This window comes from Uranotaenia lowii, chromosome 3 (assembly GCF_029784155.1).
Source record: "Uranotaenia lowii strain MFRU-FL chromosome 3, ASM2978415v1, whole genome shotgun sequence".
NCBI classification, from domain to species: Eukaryota; Metazoa; Arthropoda; class Insecta; order Diptera; family Culicidae; genus Uranotaenia; species Uranotaenia lowii.
This window is the reverse complement of record NC_073693.1, coordinates 214187580-214203134: the sequence shown is the minus strand read 5'-3', so window position 1 is coordinate 214203134 and position 15555 is coordinate 214187580. Positions and strand designations below refer to the sequence as shown.

At 42.6% G+C, this 15555-nt stretch overlaps 1 protein-coding gene across 1 annotated transcript; it reads left to right on the top strand.

Annotated features, from left to right (window-relative positions):
- Positions 1–11737: 11737 nt before the first annotated feature.
- On the top strand, positions 11738–14845 carry LOC129756482 (uncharacterized). The gene has a single exon (XM_055753382.1). The coding sequence runs from the start codon at positions 12268–12270 to the stop codon at positions 14611–14613; it is 2346 nt and encodes a 781-aa protein (XP_055609357.1). The 5' UTR covers positions 11738–12267; the 3' UTR covers positions 14614–14845.
- Positions 14846–15555: the final 710 nt, after the last annotated feature.

Genomic DNA, 15555 nt, shown 5'->3' with positions numbered 1-15555 from the left:
ATCCTCATTCATTTTCAAGTACTCTGTAAGTTTCCGGCGTGCGCTAGGAGTTTTATTGAAAAAAGTCAATTTTTCTGGAAAATTTTCGTAGATGTGTTCCTAGCAAGCTGTTGTTAATATCAAATGATAATTTTATAGTGCTCGGTGATTGGTATGACAAGCATTCGTATGGACCTGTTTTAGATAATTGACTAAATCAAACCGAAAAAATTTAAAAATTCATAAACTACTAGCTTTTGCAGAAAATTTACTTACAAGTTAAGAGCTTAAAATCAGTAGTAAATAGAACAAAATATTTTCAATATTAACTTTTCATAAAAAAGATAGCCTTATTTATAACCTTTAATTTGATGTATAACACTTAATGATCGCAAGAGTGCTAGCCAAGTTATTCAAATATCTATGCAACAAATTTGATTTGATAAAATATTTTTCATTCAAGTTTGCTCCACACCAACTTGTGCACAAGAAAGGATATTTTATTCAATCAAGTACCCCATGACGGGGCCAGGAGTTAAAAAAAGCGCGCGATTTGATCAAGTTGTAAGCAAGTCCTCTTGATGCCACGTTTTGCAGGTTGCATGATGCTAAAACTTGAATGGAGACAACATTATGATTCAAAGAATGTGATGTGAATGTTTGAATATCTTTGCTTGTACTGTTGCGATAATTAAGTGTTATACATCAAATTAAAGGTTATAAATAAGGCTATCTTTTTATGAAAAGTTAATATCGAAAATATTTTTTTCTATTTACTACTGATTTTAAGCTCTTAACTTGTAAGTAAATTTTCTGTAAAAGCTAGTAGTTTACGAATTTTTAAATTTTTTCGGTTTGATTTAGTCAATTATCTAAAACAGGTTTATTCGAATGCTTGTCATACCAATCACTGAGCACTATAAAATTATCATTTTATATTAACAACAGCTTGCTAGAACACATCTACGAAAATTTTCCAGAAAAATGGACTTTTTTCAATAAAAATCCTAGCGCACGCAAGAAACTTACTCAAATGAGCTCAAATTCGGCCAGAGTTCTTGAAAATGAATGAGGATCAAACCCTGTAAGTGGCGTTGTGAACAGCGAAAAAAGCCGAAAAGTGAACTAGTCTACTGGTCAAGCAACAAACCGAAATGTTCTCATTTATTGTGACAAACTTCTCTTAAATACTCAAAAAAGGATAAATCTATCATGGTTAGATTGCCTCAAATTTGTATGAGAAATTTCAAGCTTGTGAAATGTTATGCTCTGCAAGCTTGAATTGATCGTAGGCCTAGTACAAGGTCTCATGCTAAATTTGGGCCAGATCGGATCACGGGAAGGGGTCGCTCAACGAGCCTAAAGTTTGTATGGTCAAAATGTTCGAAGCAGTGTCTCTCATCAACAGTGATGAATATTACCCTTAAAAAAGATAATTTTTTCTTGAAGCTTAATTTCTTTTGCGTCTTAACTTGAATCGAAATGCAATCTTCGGATGAAATATTTGTCATAGTTTAGGCTTTAAGAAAAACCGTTTTCAAAAGAAATTGGTCAAAAGGGACAAAAGTTATTCATGATAAACTGGATTTTCATGTTCCTCCCGAACAAAATGTCCCAAAATCCCATACAAACTTTAGGCTCATTGAGCGACCCCTTCCCATGATCCAATCTGGCCCAAATTTGGCATTAGACCTTGTACTAGGCCTAGGATCAATTTAAACCTGCAGCGCATAACTTTTTCATAAGTCGGGTCATTTTGGGCACTCTTATCATGGTGTATTCGATTTAGAGTCAAACGAAGCCGTGATTTAAGCTCTCTTAAAACTCTCATAAAGCTGTTTATTGAAATTGTTTTATTACAACGTGTTTCAAACTGGCAATAAACAATTTTTAAACTATCTTACAACTGCTTTAAGATTATCAATATAACCTTAATGAACGCCATGTTGATTGTGAAACTCAATCAAAATTACTGAAGTCATCTTGCTGGATATATTATTACAATAAGAAAAACTAGACAATTTCACAAATTTGACAATGTTTGCGGTACTATTTGTTACATAGGTAATGAATTTCAATGCTAATTCAAGTTTTTCCTTAAATTATTTTGTTCCTTAAATTATATTTTTTCAAATAAAAAATGTGCTTAAAATGTGGTCAACCTTGATTTTTCAGGCACGCTTACGTTTTAATGCTTTTTCGTATATATTTCACCAGAAATCTAAGGTTGCATGAAGTTTCATGCTAAAATATAAATATCTAAATGAAAATATTTTTAAAATTATTTAAATGCAATCTTCGCCAATCACCATATAGAATTTGCTTTAAAAATGTTGTCAAATCAGGGCCAACGAGGCCATATGTCAGTTTTAAAGTAGATGTGCTAAAGCATAAAGTGCACTTCGGCTTATGAAGTAGCTTTAAGAAATAGTCTGAAGCGAGCAGTGAAGGTTGTCATAAAACTTAAATTGTTACTTGGGTATTAACACTCAAGAGCGGTTAAGAGTAAAATGTATTGTTGCAGTTCTAACTGTTGAACTTATGGTTTCCGAATCCTCTAGAAGGTTCTCCGTTTGTCTTGGTCAATTTCTTCTATTGAGAACAAGAGCGATTGATCATTGGTGATTGCTGATGACAGTTGGTGATGATGTACATGGTACAAATGTTTACATCATCACACTGTGAAGCAAACCTACTCAAACTGTGGTTAACAGTGACACTGCAGTGTTGGCAGATAAGAATGAGTTGATTTATCGGATTATTCATACAGAAATGAGTATTTTCTAGGATAGGGAATATGATAAGTGAAGAGTGGGACAATAGCAATCGCTAATGAAATATATAGTTATGTAATGACTAGACTGACGAAACATGAACAAAGATAACTCTATTCCACCACTGAAACCTGCGATTTCAACACTAACAAATAACCCATCCACCCGAATAAATTCTAATCTGGTAACCTCATCAAACATCAACGACTAGGTTAGGTAGGTACAGAAAATCGATTGACAAACGCCGGGCGCATCATGGCATGGCTTCTGTTTGGCAGTGGCATTCATCGGCGGCAGCTTCTCAATTTTTCGACGTCGTCACCTTTGCAGAACCAGGCAGAAGACCCCACCGTCTTCTGATTGCCATTTGGTGGAACGAACAAATGAAAATGGTGTGGTTTTCGGCAGGGAGCTCTCGCTTCACCACGCCCCCTGCAGAAGGATGATTTCTTCGTTTAGAAACTTCACTAATGGGTACAGGTACCTACCCGTATCAACCGCGCACAAAGAATGATCGCGTGAGCGGGACAATCGAAGCAAAACGAGTTCAGCTCGAGAATGGGATGTGGGAATGTGTAACTTTTGAATGCGCGTGGCTGAAGTGACGCCCGTAGAGCACAATTCGTCAACAACATATGATAATGTAATTCCCTGGCGGTTGACCTCACGTTAGCAATCGATTAGCATTAGGAAGAAGCACGGCAAGAAAATGTTTCGCGTTCGCTTTCTAAATTGTTACATTTCGAAAAAAAAAAGTAAACTGATTTTCAGCGCATATTAATAAAAAAGTTCAACTACCTCAAGAAATCTTCACAATTATAAAAAATCAAACAGATTCGTCTAAATCATTATCACATTATTATCAATCATTGCATTTCTAAAGAAAACCTAGAAGCATCATTCCAATTGTGAGATGGAAAAAAGTTCAAAGAACTTTACCCTATCTCTAAGCACATGTAATGCCATGTGAGGTAGGTGGATTTATATTCAAATTAACATCGCACAATTTGTCTCAAGAAATTTCCTAGCGTGAATCAGTTTCAACTATACATACCAGATGTTCTGTATAATAGCAGCGTTTGCTATTCATTGAAGCAAAAATCCGGTAATTTACTTTTCCTGGTTATCGTTGATTACAATTGCCTTGTGTGTTTCAATGAATTTCTGTTTATTATCAGGCAATAGTTTCAGCTCCTACTTACTTCAATATCAATAAAATACCCAGTAATGCGGCGATTCATGTTTATAAACAGATGCATGTGTGACAGTTGAAATTTGATTAACGTTTTAAGCAAATGTGAACTTTTTACAACAAATGTGAGAATATCAGCTCATGGCATAAATTATTTTGAAAATTCCCTTCAACGTAACTGAAACGGCTATGCGTCAGCTGATTTTTTTTTCACCTGATCAAAACCTGTATGCTAATAATTGACGCACGTTGCAAAAGGTACATCAAAACAGATTAATTAATTCTCTTTGAAATTCTAGAGCTTCACGTCATCATAAAACCAACAAACGATCAGAAAAACATCCGATCGTTTGTTGACCCCAGCACAACAAAAACTTGTAGTTGATCAAATTATTAATTTATTTAGATTTTTTGCTAGTTTGACCAACCTTACTGATATAGTAAGGTTGCCAGAATTTTTTCAGCACGTATCCGGGCCGGACAAACCGAGCAATTTTTATATAAAAACCTGGAACAATCCTGGCATTCAATTTCAAACTGACGACCATAAATCCGGGCAATATCCAGGCAAATTTTGTCAAAACTCAGAAATTCTTCAACCAAAACCAGGAGAAAAAATGAAAAAGATTTTTTTTTTCATCAAAACTCATCGATACATTTTGAACCGTATTTTAGGGTTCCAAAAAACCTTTCTTATAAAATTTTCGTTTTGGAGGTGTTTTTTGGTTTTTTTATTGTTTAATTTGCCAAATAAAGTGAATACATCCGGGCAAAATCCGGGCAGTTTTCAATGAAATCCGGGTAACCGGGCCGGGCCGGACTGCTCTTAAATTTATTATTAAATATCCGGGCAAACCCGGATAAAACCGGGCAATCTGGCAACCTTAAGGTATAATGTATAAGTTAAGGTTGCCAGATTGCCCGGTTTTATCCGGGTTTGCCCGGATATTTAATACTAAATTTAAGAACAGGCTCGGCCCGGTTGCCCGGATTTTTCCCGGATTTATTCATTTTATTTGCAAAATAATTTGGAAAAAAAACAACAAACATCTCCAAAACGAAATTTTTTGAGAAAGGTTTATAAAAATTATCATGAAAGATTTTTTTTTTTTTGAAGCCTTAAATACGGTTCAAAATCTATCGATGAGTTTTGATGAAAAAAATATTTTTTTCTTGATTTTTGTTGAAGAGTTTCTGAGTTTTGAAAAAATTTGCCAGGATATTGCCCGGATTTATTATCGTGAATTTGAAATCGAATGTCCGGATTTAGCCAGGTTTTTATATAAAAATTGCCCGGTTTGTCCGGCCCGGATACGTGCTGAAAAAATTCTGGCAACCTTATTATACCTTAATTCACTTGTTTGTACCCAAAGACAAATGCTCAATTATAAAAAACAACTCGAAAAAGTCGAACGCGGACAGTGTTGAAAAGTAGTTTGTAAATATTCATTATCATGGATCCTGCCCCTTTATCACAGATTAAAAGTCTAGGTGCTGTTCAGGCATCAATAATCCAAGGTGCCGTCGGGACAATTGACGTAATTTAACAATAAAAGTTATCGAACAAATTTATTCCATGGGATATAATCATAATGAAACAATGCGTATTTGTTTGCCATGCCTCACAACGATGCAGTAAAGCAGAAGTGTTCTTTACAAATACGGCGTACGATAAAAAACAAAAATAAGGAAACAAAATAATGTAAAAACTCCCACCCAAAGTTTCATTGAATTCTGAGAGGGTCGAGGGTCATGACAACTTCGTGTCGATTTGACGTGAAATCCGTCACAAAACAATTTCGGCTGATGTTGTCAAGTGGATAGGCTGGCGCGAGTCTGGTTTTGGTTTGCCAGGCGTACTGGGTTCGATTCCCGGTATCGGCAAGAAAATTTTTGGGCTCGAATCTTATAAGTGGCCGACAGGTAAGATGTGTTTTCTCCTAAAACTGACTATATAGTAAGAATGTTGAATCAGTTGCCAGCTGGCCAGGTATTAACACGGATGCCGGAATACCTGTGAAGTAAACTAGCCCACCTAATCGACTTGTTTTTCCAAAATATACCCATATACACACACAATACATTCATCCATAACAGTTCCTACGAAGCCATGGGGTCCGGGTATGGTGTACGCGTTGCATTGGAGATTCGTCGAAATTAATAATCTAAGAATGCATGTGAGCACATAATTAGGCAGAATCTGCGGTGAATCCGTGCACCCATGGTGGATGACCTTCAACAACAACAACAACTTCTTTAGAAATTCAACGATTATTTTTAGCACCATTCCGCTTGCTCCCTCTACCACGCTAAATCGCTTTGGTTTCTATCCTTTTGCTAGTAGTTTGCGATCTTGGTTTATTTAAAGCGACTAGTGCATTCCATGGCAATACTTTCTCCACAATTCTATCTTCTTGATTCATTATTACTTCTTCTCTAAACTATTCATTGCTTAACCTAATACCAATCAAGGTCAGACCTTTCTTCGCAATGACTCACCTGACTTCCTCCACCTGTCATGTGCCGATCGAGGGTCCTCGACTCGTCTAGTCACAGATTTCCGAAGATGGTCATAGGTCGACTAATACGCGATGCAGTTTTCATTTTGGATGGATTTCTAATGGTCTCCACTCTTTCTTCGCAGCTCCAATGGTATACGACACAACTCGAATACTCTCCGGAGAAAAAGTAATCCTAAATGGAGCTATCTACGTCACGGCATTGAACTTTTTGTACATAGTCTTTCACGAGACTAGAGGCAGAATTATGTAACGGTTGAAGCCATCGGAACCTAGTGGAAGCATGGATTACCAAACAGATTAACAGTGCTTGAGGTCACATTTCAAAGCCCATCGTTGAAAGCTGTGTTGTGTGCTGAAAATTGTAAGACATATACAATTGTACACAATTTGGCTGGCGAACTGTAGACAATGTGCAACTCGAGACCCCACACACCCAACCTTCGGATAGTGGTCATATCACCTCATATCTTACAACTCCGATTGTTTACCTCCCCGTGGTGCTAGCTGGGGTGCGAGCAACCTTAGCGGAGATCGGGTAGCCAGCCCCGGTGGATGCTTTGGTCGCATGCAGACTGAGATAGGGGGTCCGTACGCTTCTATTCTCCATGTCAGGGGCGGCGTGCGGAGTGCAACAACGTCCTGGTGGTGTTTAGGACTCAAAACAGCAACATCACGAGGGTTCCGGAGACCGTCTGAGAATGTGCCGATAAAGGACCAAGAGCTGGTTCTTTAACATCTGCATCATTTACACAGCCCTCACCTAGAAAGTACCGGTGACGACAAAGACGAATTCAAGGCGCAGCTGGAGCGTGAATACGACCGATGCCCAAAACAAGATATCAAGATCGTTATCGGAAGTTTTAACGCTCAGGTCGGCCAGGAGCAGGAACTTGGAAGGTTCAGTGCGCACCAGCTGATCAACGAAAACGGCCTCAAACTATTAAATTTCGCCGCCTCTAAACGAATGGACGTACGTAGTATCTTTTTCCAGCATCGCCTCCCACACAAGTACACCTGCAGATCACCGTATCAAACGCAATCATAGATCGACCACGTTTTGAAAGACAGCCGGCACTTTTCGGACATCATCGACGTCAGATCCTGTCGAGGAGCCAACATCGAGTCAGACCACTATCTGGTGCTGGTGAAGATACACCCAAAACTCTCCGTAGTGAACAACATACGAAACCGACGCCCGCCTCGGTTAAATGTCGCACGACTAAAGCAACCTGAGGTTGCGGTGAACTACGCGCAATCGCTCAAAGCAGCGCTGACGGTGCTGCTTGACGAACAGTGCTGCGGAGAACGTCATCGGTCATGTGGAACGAACTCGATGGAACGACTTGTTCGACGAAGAGTGTAAGAGGGTGATGGACGAAGAAAATGCCGCGCGGACGACAGTAGTGCAAAGAGGCACCCGTCGAAATGTGGAAAATCACCGACAGCGGAAGAGGCAGCGAGTCCGAATTTCTAGGATAAAAAGCGCCGCCTGGAGGAGGAGGAGCTCAAGGAGCTGGACCAGCTTCATCGTTTCCAAGAAACACGAAAGTTCTACCAGAAACTAAACGCAAACCGCAAAGGCTTCGTACCGCAAGCCGATATGTTCCGGAAAAAAGACGGGGGCTTCCTGACGGACAATCCTGAGGTGATCAAAAGGTGAAAGCAACACTTCGATGAACACCTGAACGGCGCACATGCAGGAGATCAAGACGATGGAGGGAAGGTACATTGCCGGCGTAACCAACGACGTATAGGAGCCACTCCCAACGATGAGTGAAGTTAAGGAAGCCATTCACCAGCTGAATAGAATCAAGTTGGCTGGGAAGGATGGCATCGCAGCGGAACTCATCAAAATGGGCCCGGACAAGTTGGCCGATTGCCTACACTGGTTGATAGTCCGGATCTGGGAAATAGAACAGCTACCGGAGGAATGGAAGGAGAGGGTAATATGCCCCATCTACAAGAAGGGCGACAAATTGGACTGTGAGAACTACCGAGCGATCACTGTCCTCAATGTCGCCTACAAAGTGTTGTCCCGAATCCTACTCTGCCGCCTAACGCCACAAGCAAACAGATTTGTCGGAAGTCATCAGGCCGGCTTCATGGAGGGACTGTCAACGACGGACCAGATATTCACATTACGGCAAATCCTCCAAAAATGCCGGGAACACCAAGTCCCTACGCACCATCTATTCATCGACTTCAAAGCCGCATACGACACGATCGACCGTAACGAGCTATGGAAAATCATGGACGAGAACGGCTTTTCCGGGAAGCTGATCAGACTGGTCAAGGCGACGATGGATGGAACGCAGTGCTGTGTGCGGATTTCGGGTGAATTGTCGAGTTCATTCGAATCGCGCAGGGGGCTTCGACAAGGTGATGGTCTATCCTGCATAATGTTCAACGTGGCGCTAGAAGGTGTTACTCGACGAGCGGTGGGCGAAATGCGGGGCACGATTTTCAACAGGTCCAGTCAACTTTTCTGCTTTGCCGATGACATTGATATTGCCGGCAGATCATCTGCGGCGGTGGAGGAGATCTACCGCAAACTGAAACGCGAAGCAGGAAGGATTGGGTTGAAGATCAATACGTCCAAGACGAAGTACATGCTGGCCTGCGGATCCGAGACCGACCAAACCCACATGTCCAGTAAAAACAAGGTCACAAGCTGAAGATAATCGAAGACTTTGATTATCTTGGCTCACTGGTGGCCACAGACAATGACACCAGCCGTGAGATCCGGCGGCGAGTTATCAGCGGGAGTCGTGCCCACTATGGACTCCACAAGCAACTGCGGTCGAGAAGACGTAGCCCTCGCACGAAGTGTAACCTGTATATGACGCTCACTAGACCGGTTGTCCTCCACAGGTACGAGACATGGATATTGCTCGAGGAGGACCTGTGTACACTCGAAGTGTTCGAGCGACGAGTGTTAAGAACCATCTTCGGTGGCGTGCAAGAGAACGGAGTGTGGAGGCGAAGGATGAAGAAGGTGGAGAAGGCTGGCCGGATACGCTTGGCAGGACATGTTGCGAGAATACCGGACGCCTGTCCTGCAAAAAAAGGTGTTCGCTACGAATCCGGTTGGATCGAGAAGAGCAGAGGCGCAACGAGCGAGGTGGTTGGACCAATTGGAGCGTGATCTGGCGAATGTGGGATGCCCGAGAAATTGGAGAACGGTTGCCATGGACCGAGTGAATTTAAGGAATTATGTTCGTCAAGTTATGTAATGAATTTCAGCAAGACATAAAATAGTCTACCCTACAAACACAGGGAGTTTCATATAGATTTTAACCTTCTTACAAAGGCAGCAGAATGATGACCGCTATCTCTGCCTTTTATCCAAAAATTTAATCAAATCCGTGAACTGAGATTGCCAAAACCAATATCTTGACATTTTCGGAAGCTATTATGATTATTTAGACTAATGTGATCGATATACTTGTCAGATCAGAACACCATACGTTTACGTATATCCTGCATTATGCAGAGATTGAAATTACATAACATAACATTGAATAAATAATTTCCATTCAAACAAGTTCAAATTAGGTAACGTCTTAATGATCCATTGCAGTATGGTTGCAGGAAATCAAAGAGTATTTGTTAGTCTACTGGAGCTTGCAGCCAAAACAAGCTTCTCGCCGCCATATCAAAAAAAGATACCACCATATATCAAGATGTAATCAGCCACCCCCACACTTGGAAACGAACTTAACGTTGCGAAACGGCGTCGGGCAGCAGAATCTAACTGGGTAAGTATAGCTAGGTATTTCGTTCACCATAAAGGAAAAACCAGCACGCTACCGCCGCAACTGGCCGCACTGAAAAACAATCGATATGACCGGCCTGGAACTACCAGTCAAGTCTAACTACCTAGTACCTAACATAAAAAATGCATTCAGATTCCAATCCACTCACACACAATCCTTTCAAAATCGATTAACGAACATTCTTTCTGGCTTCTGTGTTCTCGTTTCAGTTCCCCGTCTCTCCGAATGTGTCTCTCAACACACAACAAACAGCTGGAGCAGCCCGAATCCAATCACCCGTCATCGCCATCGTTGGCTCCGAATCAAGGCGGGCGGACTCCCCTGAACTTGAACTTGCGGCGCAAAGTTAAAAACTATAAATAATTTCAATCAGATAAAGCTAAGCTACTATCGTGATGCTCAACGAATGGATCCGAGATTCGGGGCGGGGAAAAGAAAAAGTCACTGACGGTTAGTAGTTTGATTGTTTTTTTTTGGAGGTTTCTGTTGTGTTAAGTAAAAAAAAGGAAAAATTTAAGTAAGGTGGCGAATTGCCTGGTCTTGGTCGTTTCGCATCGATTTCACCGAAAAGGAAACTTTAATTGAAAGCGATGAACGGACAAAAACGCCAAACTGCAAGGAGATACCAAATTTGTCGAGGAGCTAACGAACGGCAACGATCGGTGGAAATAAACGTCTATCATTCGTCCAACGCTGCCGTTCCCCAGTACGACTAGGTGATGTAGAGAAAGCATAAACAATTTTAAAGCGTCCGCATGATGAGAGTGTAAAATTTACGTCAATCATTCGAGTCGAGGAAGCAAGTATCCAAATCCAACCGGGGGATTAGCGCGAGAGACAAAAGTCATCGGCCATCCGGTGAAGTCGATATTCAAAACAACACTGAAGGGGAGCATGGATTGTGATTGTCTGGCTGGGTGGCTGACTGACTGACTGACTGCCGTGCCGGTTCGGCTCCATCGACGTCGGCGTTGTTGCCGTCGTCGTCGTGCTCTAGAATTCCGCTGGATACAAAGCCGCACCGAACTGAATTGTTGTTGTGTACACAAACAGGGAGTACGCAACCTGGGGGCTGAGCCCGAGCTCCAAAGTGCTTGTGTACGATAAATGGATAAGTGCATGAGAATGTAAACAGTGAGTGCGGTGCAAAAAAGAACACAAAAACACAACCCGAACGGGCGTCTTCGGCTTTCGACGGAAATCTTACGAAAAAACGACGCACGGCACTCGGTGGAGCACGCGGAAGAACGCGAATTCGTTATGTCGACTAAAGTCGACTTTTGTTGAGGTTGGGGCACTTTATTGGGGGGCAGCAAACTGAATGTGTGTAGAAGAGAAGGAAAAAAAAACTGCCTGCATCCAGACGTCGTCGGTTGCTCGTTCGTCTCGTCGGTTAAAGTCAGTCGGTCAGTCTGTTTCACAGTCGTTGGTTGTTTGGTGGGTTAGCAAAGTGCCGTTGCGGAACCATTGCTTCATTCATCCGAAGACTGCCACGCGAAGAGCAAGTGTTTTCTCGAAAGCAGTGCTTTGTCAAATCGATCTGTATGTGTCCGCGTGAGCGTGTGTGAAGATTGTCGTTACATATAGAGTACCTACCCCAAAAGATTTATGGTCCAAACGGAAGAATAAACCATCACCCGTGGAAAGCCTAGTGTCGAAATCAATCAAAGCAAAACGCGTGTGTGCGATCGGTATTCGGCGGGGTGAAGGTGGAACTGTCTGAGGTTTTTGTTTTGGGAAGAAGCATTGAAGATCGACAAAAAAAAAGTTTCAAAAGAAAATAAAAGTTTGCAAATTTTTCGCTTCACGGTGTTTAACCAGCTGTGCCGAAGATTGACGCGGTTGAATCCAAACAATGAAAAATCGGGCCCACTTGCGGGCAGAAGACGGCCATGTGGTGTGACAGCTGAGGCGAATAGTTAGTCTAAAAAGAAGCGAAACTTTTCCGATAGCGGCGAATGTATACAAAAAATGTCGAAATCCAGCTGGTCAGCGACGACGAATAGTGAAACTCGTGTAGCACAATGTTAGCCGTCGACTGTCTGGTCGGGGGATTGCTGCTCAGTTCGATCGGTGTGAATATCCTAGCGTTGGGGGCTTTCTGGGTCACCCCAAGTCTCCGGACGACGGCCAATCGATTTGTGATTAACTTGCTGATTGTGAACTTGGTATGCTGTATAATTTTGGGCCCATCGCTGCTTTTGAATGCATTTACATCGAAAACGACGACGGTTTCAGCGGCAGCGTCTTGGTCGACGCCGTCGCCTGTCTTGGTGTTGGCCGAGGCCAATGCAACGACCTCCGGCAATGGAGCCGGCCGGGGGGCTGGACTCCTTCCGTTGGCCATCCTGCGGAATACAACAGGAACGGGGGCAGCCGGCAGTGAGCACAACAGTGTAAATAAAACCGATAGGATAGTTAGATGCTCGAACCTTACCACCATCGAATGTGATAGTATATTGATAAGAAGTAATGTAAATATTGAAGATGTGCTACAAATTAAACCTAGCCGAGAAGATGTAATCGATTCGAAGCTGACGCTTACGAAGATTAGATGTTGGGGGCTCGACTTGGTCGTTGCCCTTGGTGCTCTTTCTGTGCTACTAGTGGTGGGAGATACTTGGTGCGCGATAACCGACCCGTTGCGGTACCACTCGCGGATTTCTGATCTTAAATCATGGGCATTTATAGCCGGTACCTGGATCCTGGGCATTGCCTTCGGGATAGCGTCCGGATTTCGTGGGGACCAGAAGAATATAACGCTGTTCAACAACCGACTGACGAGTGCGGAAGCAGCGGCAGCCCTTGAAGCTAGTCATTTGGGTAAAAATTTCTCGGCCAGCTACCGGGATAATGTACTAATAAATCATCTCAACATTTCGGAGGATTTGTACAACACGATTTTCTCCTACACATACTTTGTGATTGTGATACTGCTACCATTTGCGCTCGTATGTGCCATGTACTGGCGTATATTCAGTGAGGCGCGTGAGAGTGGCCAGCGGATGCGACAAAACGGGTCTTCGCCATTGCTGCAGAGTGCACTGAATTTGGCAGCTGTGAAGCAGGCAGAAAAACAAGCCGAACAACAGCGCCAGCTAGCCGACCGGGATGTTTGCGACGGTCTGACAATGAAAATCGATAAACAGATTCATTACGAGGACGAAACCATCACTGTGAACAGTATTCAACACTGTAATAATAGTATTAAAATCAAAGATTCCTGCTTAAAACCACTGTTACAACAGTCCCCAACGCCGACCCCTACTCCGGTTCACCTGCCCCGTGGCCTCTCGGAGGAGAAATCGGCCATAGTACAAATAGAAAATAACATCAGCGTTTCGCCACTGTCCACTCCGGTTGGCAAATTAAAAACATCACTGAAGCCGGATCGAAATCACAACATACTGCTATCGCCCAATGGGGCGGCAGACGATTTCGGTCTCAGCGAAACGTCTGGAAAAATCCGTCGCAATCACAGCGCAGGACGGCTTGTTAGCTTTAGTGAACAAAATCAGGAACTGCGACCCGGACTGCGGCAGGTTCACTCCACCCCAAATTTCCAGCAGTTAGAATCGGCCGAGTTCGACCACATTGGCAACCATCACATCCTGTCCCTGCCGGCAGTCCATGTGCCTCCGAAGGCATTGAGCTACATGACATCGATCCGGCACCGATTATCTAACGCTTCCTCGCTCTTCAAGTATCGTGAGGAGTCACGTGCCGCTCGAATCAGTATACTAGTGATAATTATGTTTCTGGTCTCGTACCTTCCGTACGGGATTCTGGTACTCATGCAGGGTCACGTGGATCTGTTCCTGGTGTCGGACCAAGCCTTGCTCGCCATTTTTACCGTTGTTATTGCGAACCTGAGTTCACCGTTCATTTTTGCCTATCGCAACAAGCGGGTGCGCCGATCCGTGAAACGACTTCTCGGAATCGACAAGAAGACAAACGAGCGGCTTCAGAAGCTGACCAGTTGTAATACCCAACTCAACAATAACAACAACTACAACGCCAATATCAGTTTCCACAATGCCGCCACCAACGGAATGGACGGTGGAGCGCCATCGCTCGTCGATGGAAGCCCGCACCATCACCACAAATCCCACAAGGTGCGCATCGCAGCCGCCGGCCTCTCGAGGAGCAACAGTTCCTGCAAGTATTTGACCCCGAACCACGCGGCGGCCGTGGCCGTGGCCAACGGTTTCATCGTCGAGTTCGAGCGATACCCGTCGGACGAGCTGAACAGCCTCTGCATCCAGAAGAAGTCGATCCTGAAGCGGGTTTGCGATAGTTCCCGGAAGTGGGGCTGCAACTTTGCCACCAATTCCTGCACCAGCAACAACGACGAGCAGACCGAGGTATAGCTGTAAGGTGTGTCTTTTTAGAGTCAAGTTTTTTTTTTATTTGGAACCAATCGACCGATTTGGATCGATGTTTCTAGTAGGAATGAAGAGAGCCTTTTCGGTAGGAATCGAGCGAAAACAATTGAAATTGAAATGTTCAGTTATGTCGAATGCGGACACTCACTTTGTATGCTTAGATTGATGAATATGATGATATGTTTTGTCTTGTTTTTCTTTTGTTTTTTTTTTTTTTTTTTTTGTCGCGACTAACGCGTCTTGCTCTCTGTTGTCTCGCGTCAACTGAAATATGACCTCCTGTGACAGGTTGCTTCCTCTCTGCGTGATCGGCTTTCAGTTCAGACGGACACTCGTCGCGAACAATAGCTGTCATTTTTTGCGGATGCTAATGACTTTTAACCCTCTGGTAGACAATTTTTAGTTTCTTGAAAAAAAGTATCGAGGATTTTCAAAAAAATAAGCAAAACTGTTTTCCATTTGAAAAAAAAAATATTAAAAGACTCACAGCGGAATTTGTTTTGGAAGTTTAAAAAACGAACAAAAAAGTCTTAGGAAATTGATTCAGGTAACATGAATGCAAAATCGTAGGGCATATAGTCTAGTCACCGACTCTCTCAAAGCTTCAGGGGTGCCAGGTGGTTTTGACAAAAATCAGGACAAAGCGATGATAAAAACAAGGTTTTTTCTGAATACCACTGAAATAACATGCAGCTCTGCTCAGATTGCATAACTAAAGGTGAAATACAGGTGCAATGACGCCTCTAATTATGCAATTAATACGAAAAGAACCTTGGATGGCCTGAAGTTAATATCGAAAATCAATATTTAAATATCATTTGAACCAAGAATTATGATCGGTTAAACTGGTTAAACTATTTTTAAGATTTTCAAATTAGCAAAGCAGTCTGATTAATCCGAACAATAATTTATTATCTATCCAACGTT

Bases quoted from the DNA above. Each gene is read 5' to 3' on its own strand.
- LOC129756482 (XM_055753382.1), top strand. From the start codon at position 12,268: ATGTTAGCCGTCGACTGTCTGGTCGGGGGATTGCTGCTCAGTTCGATC.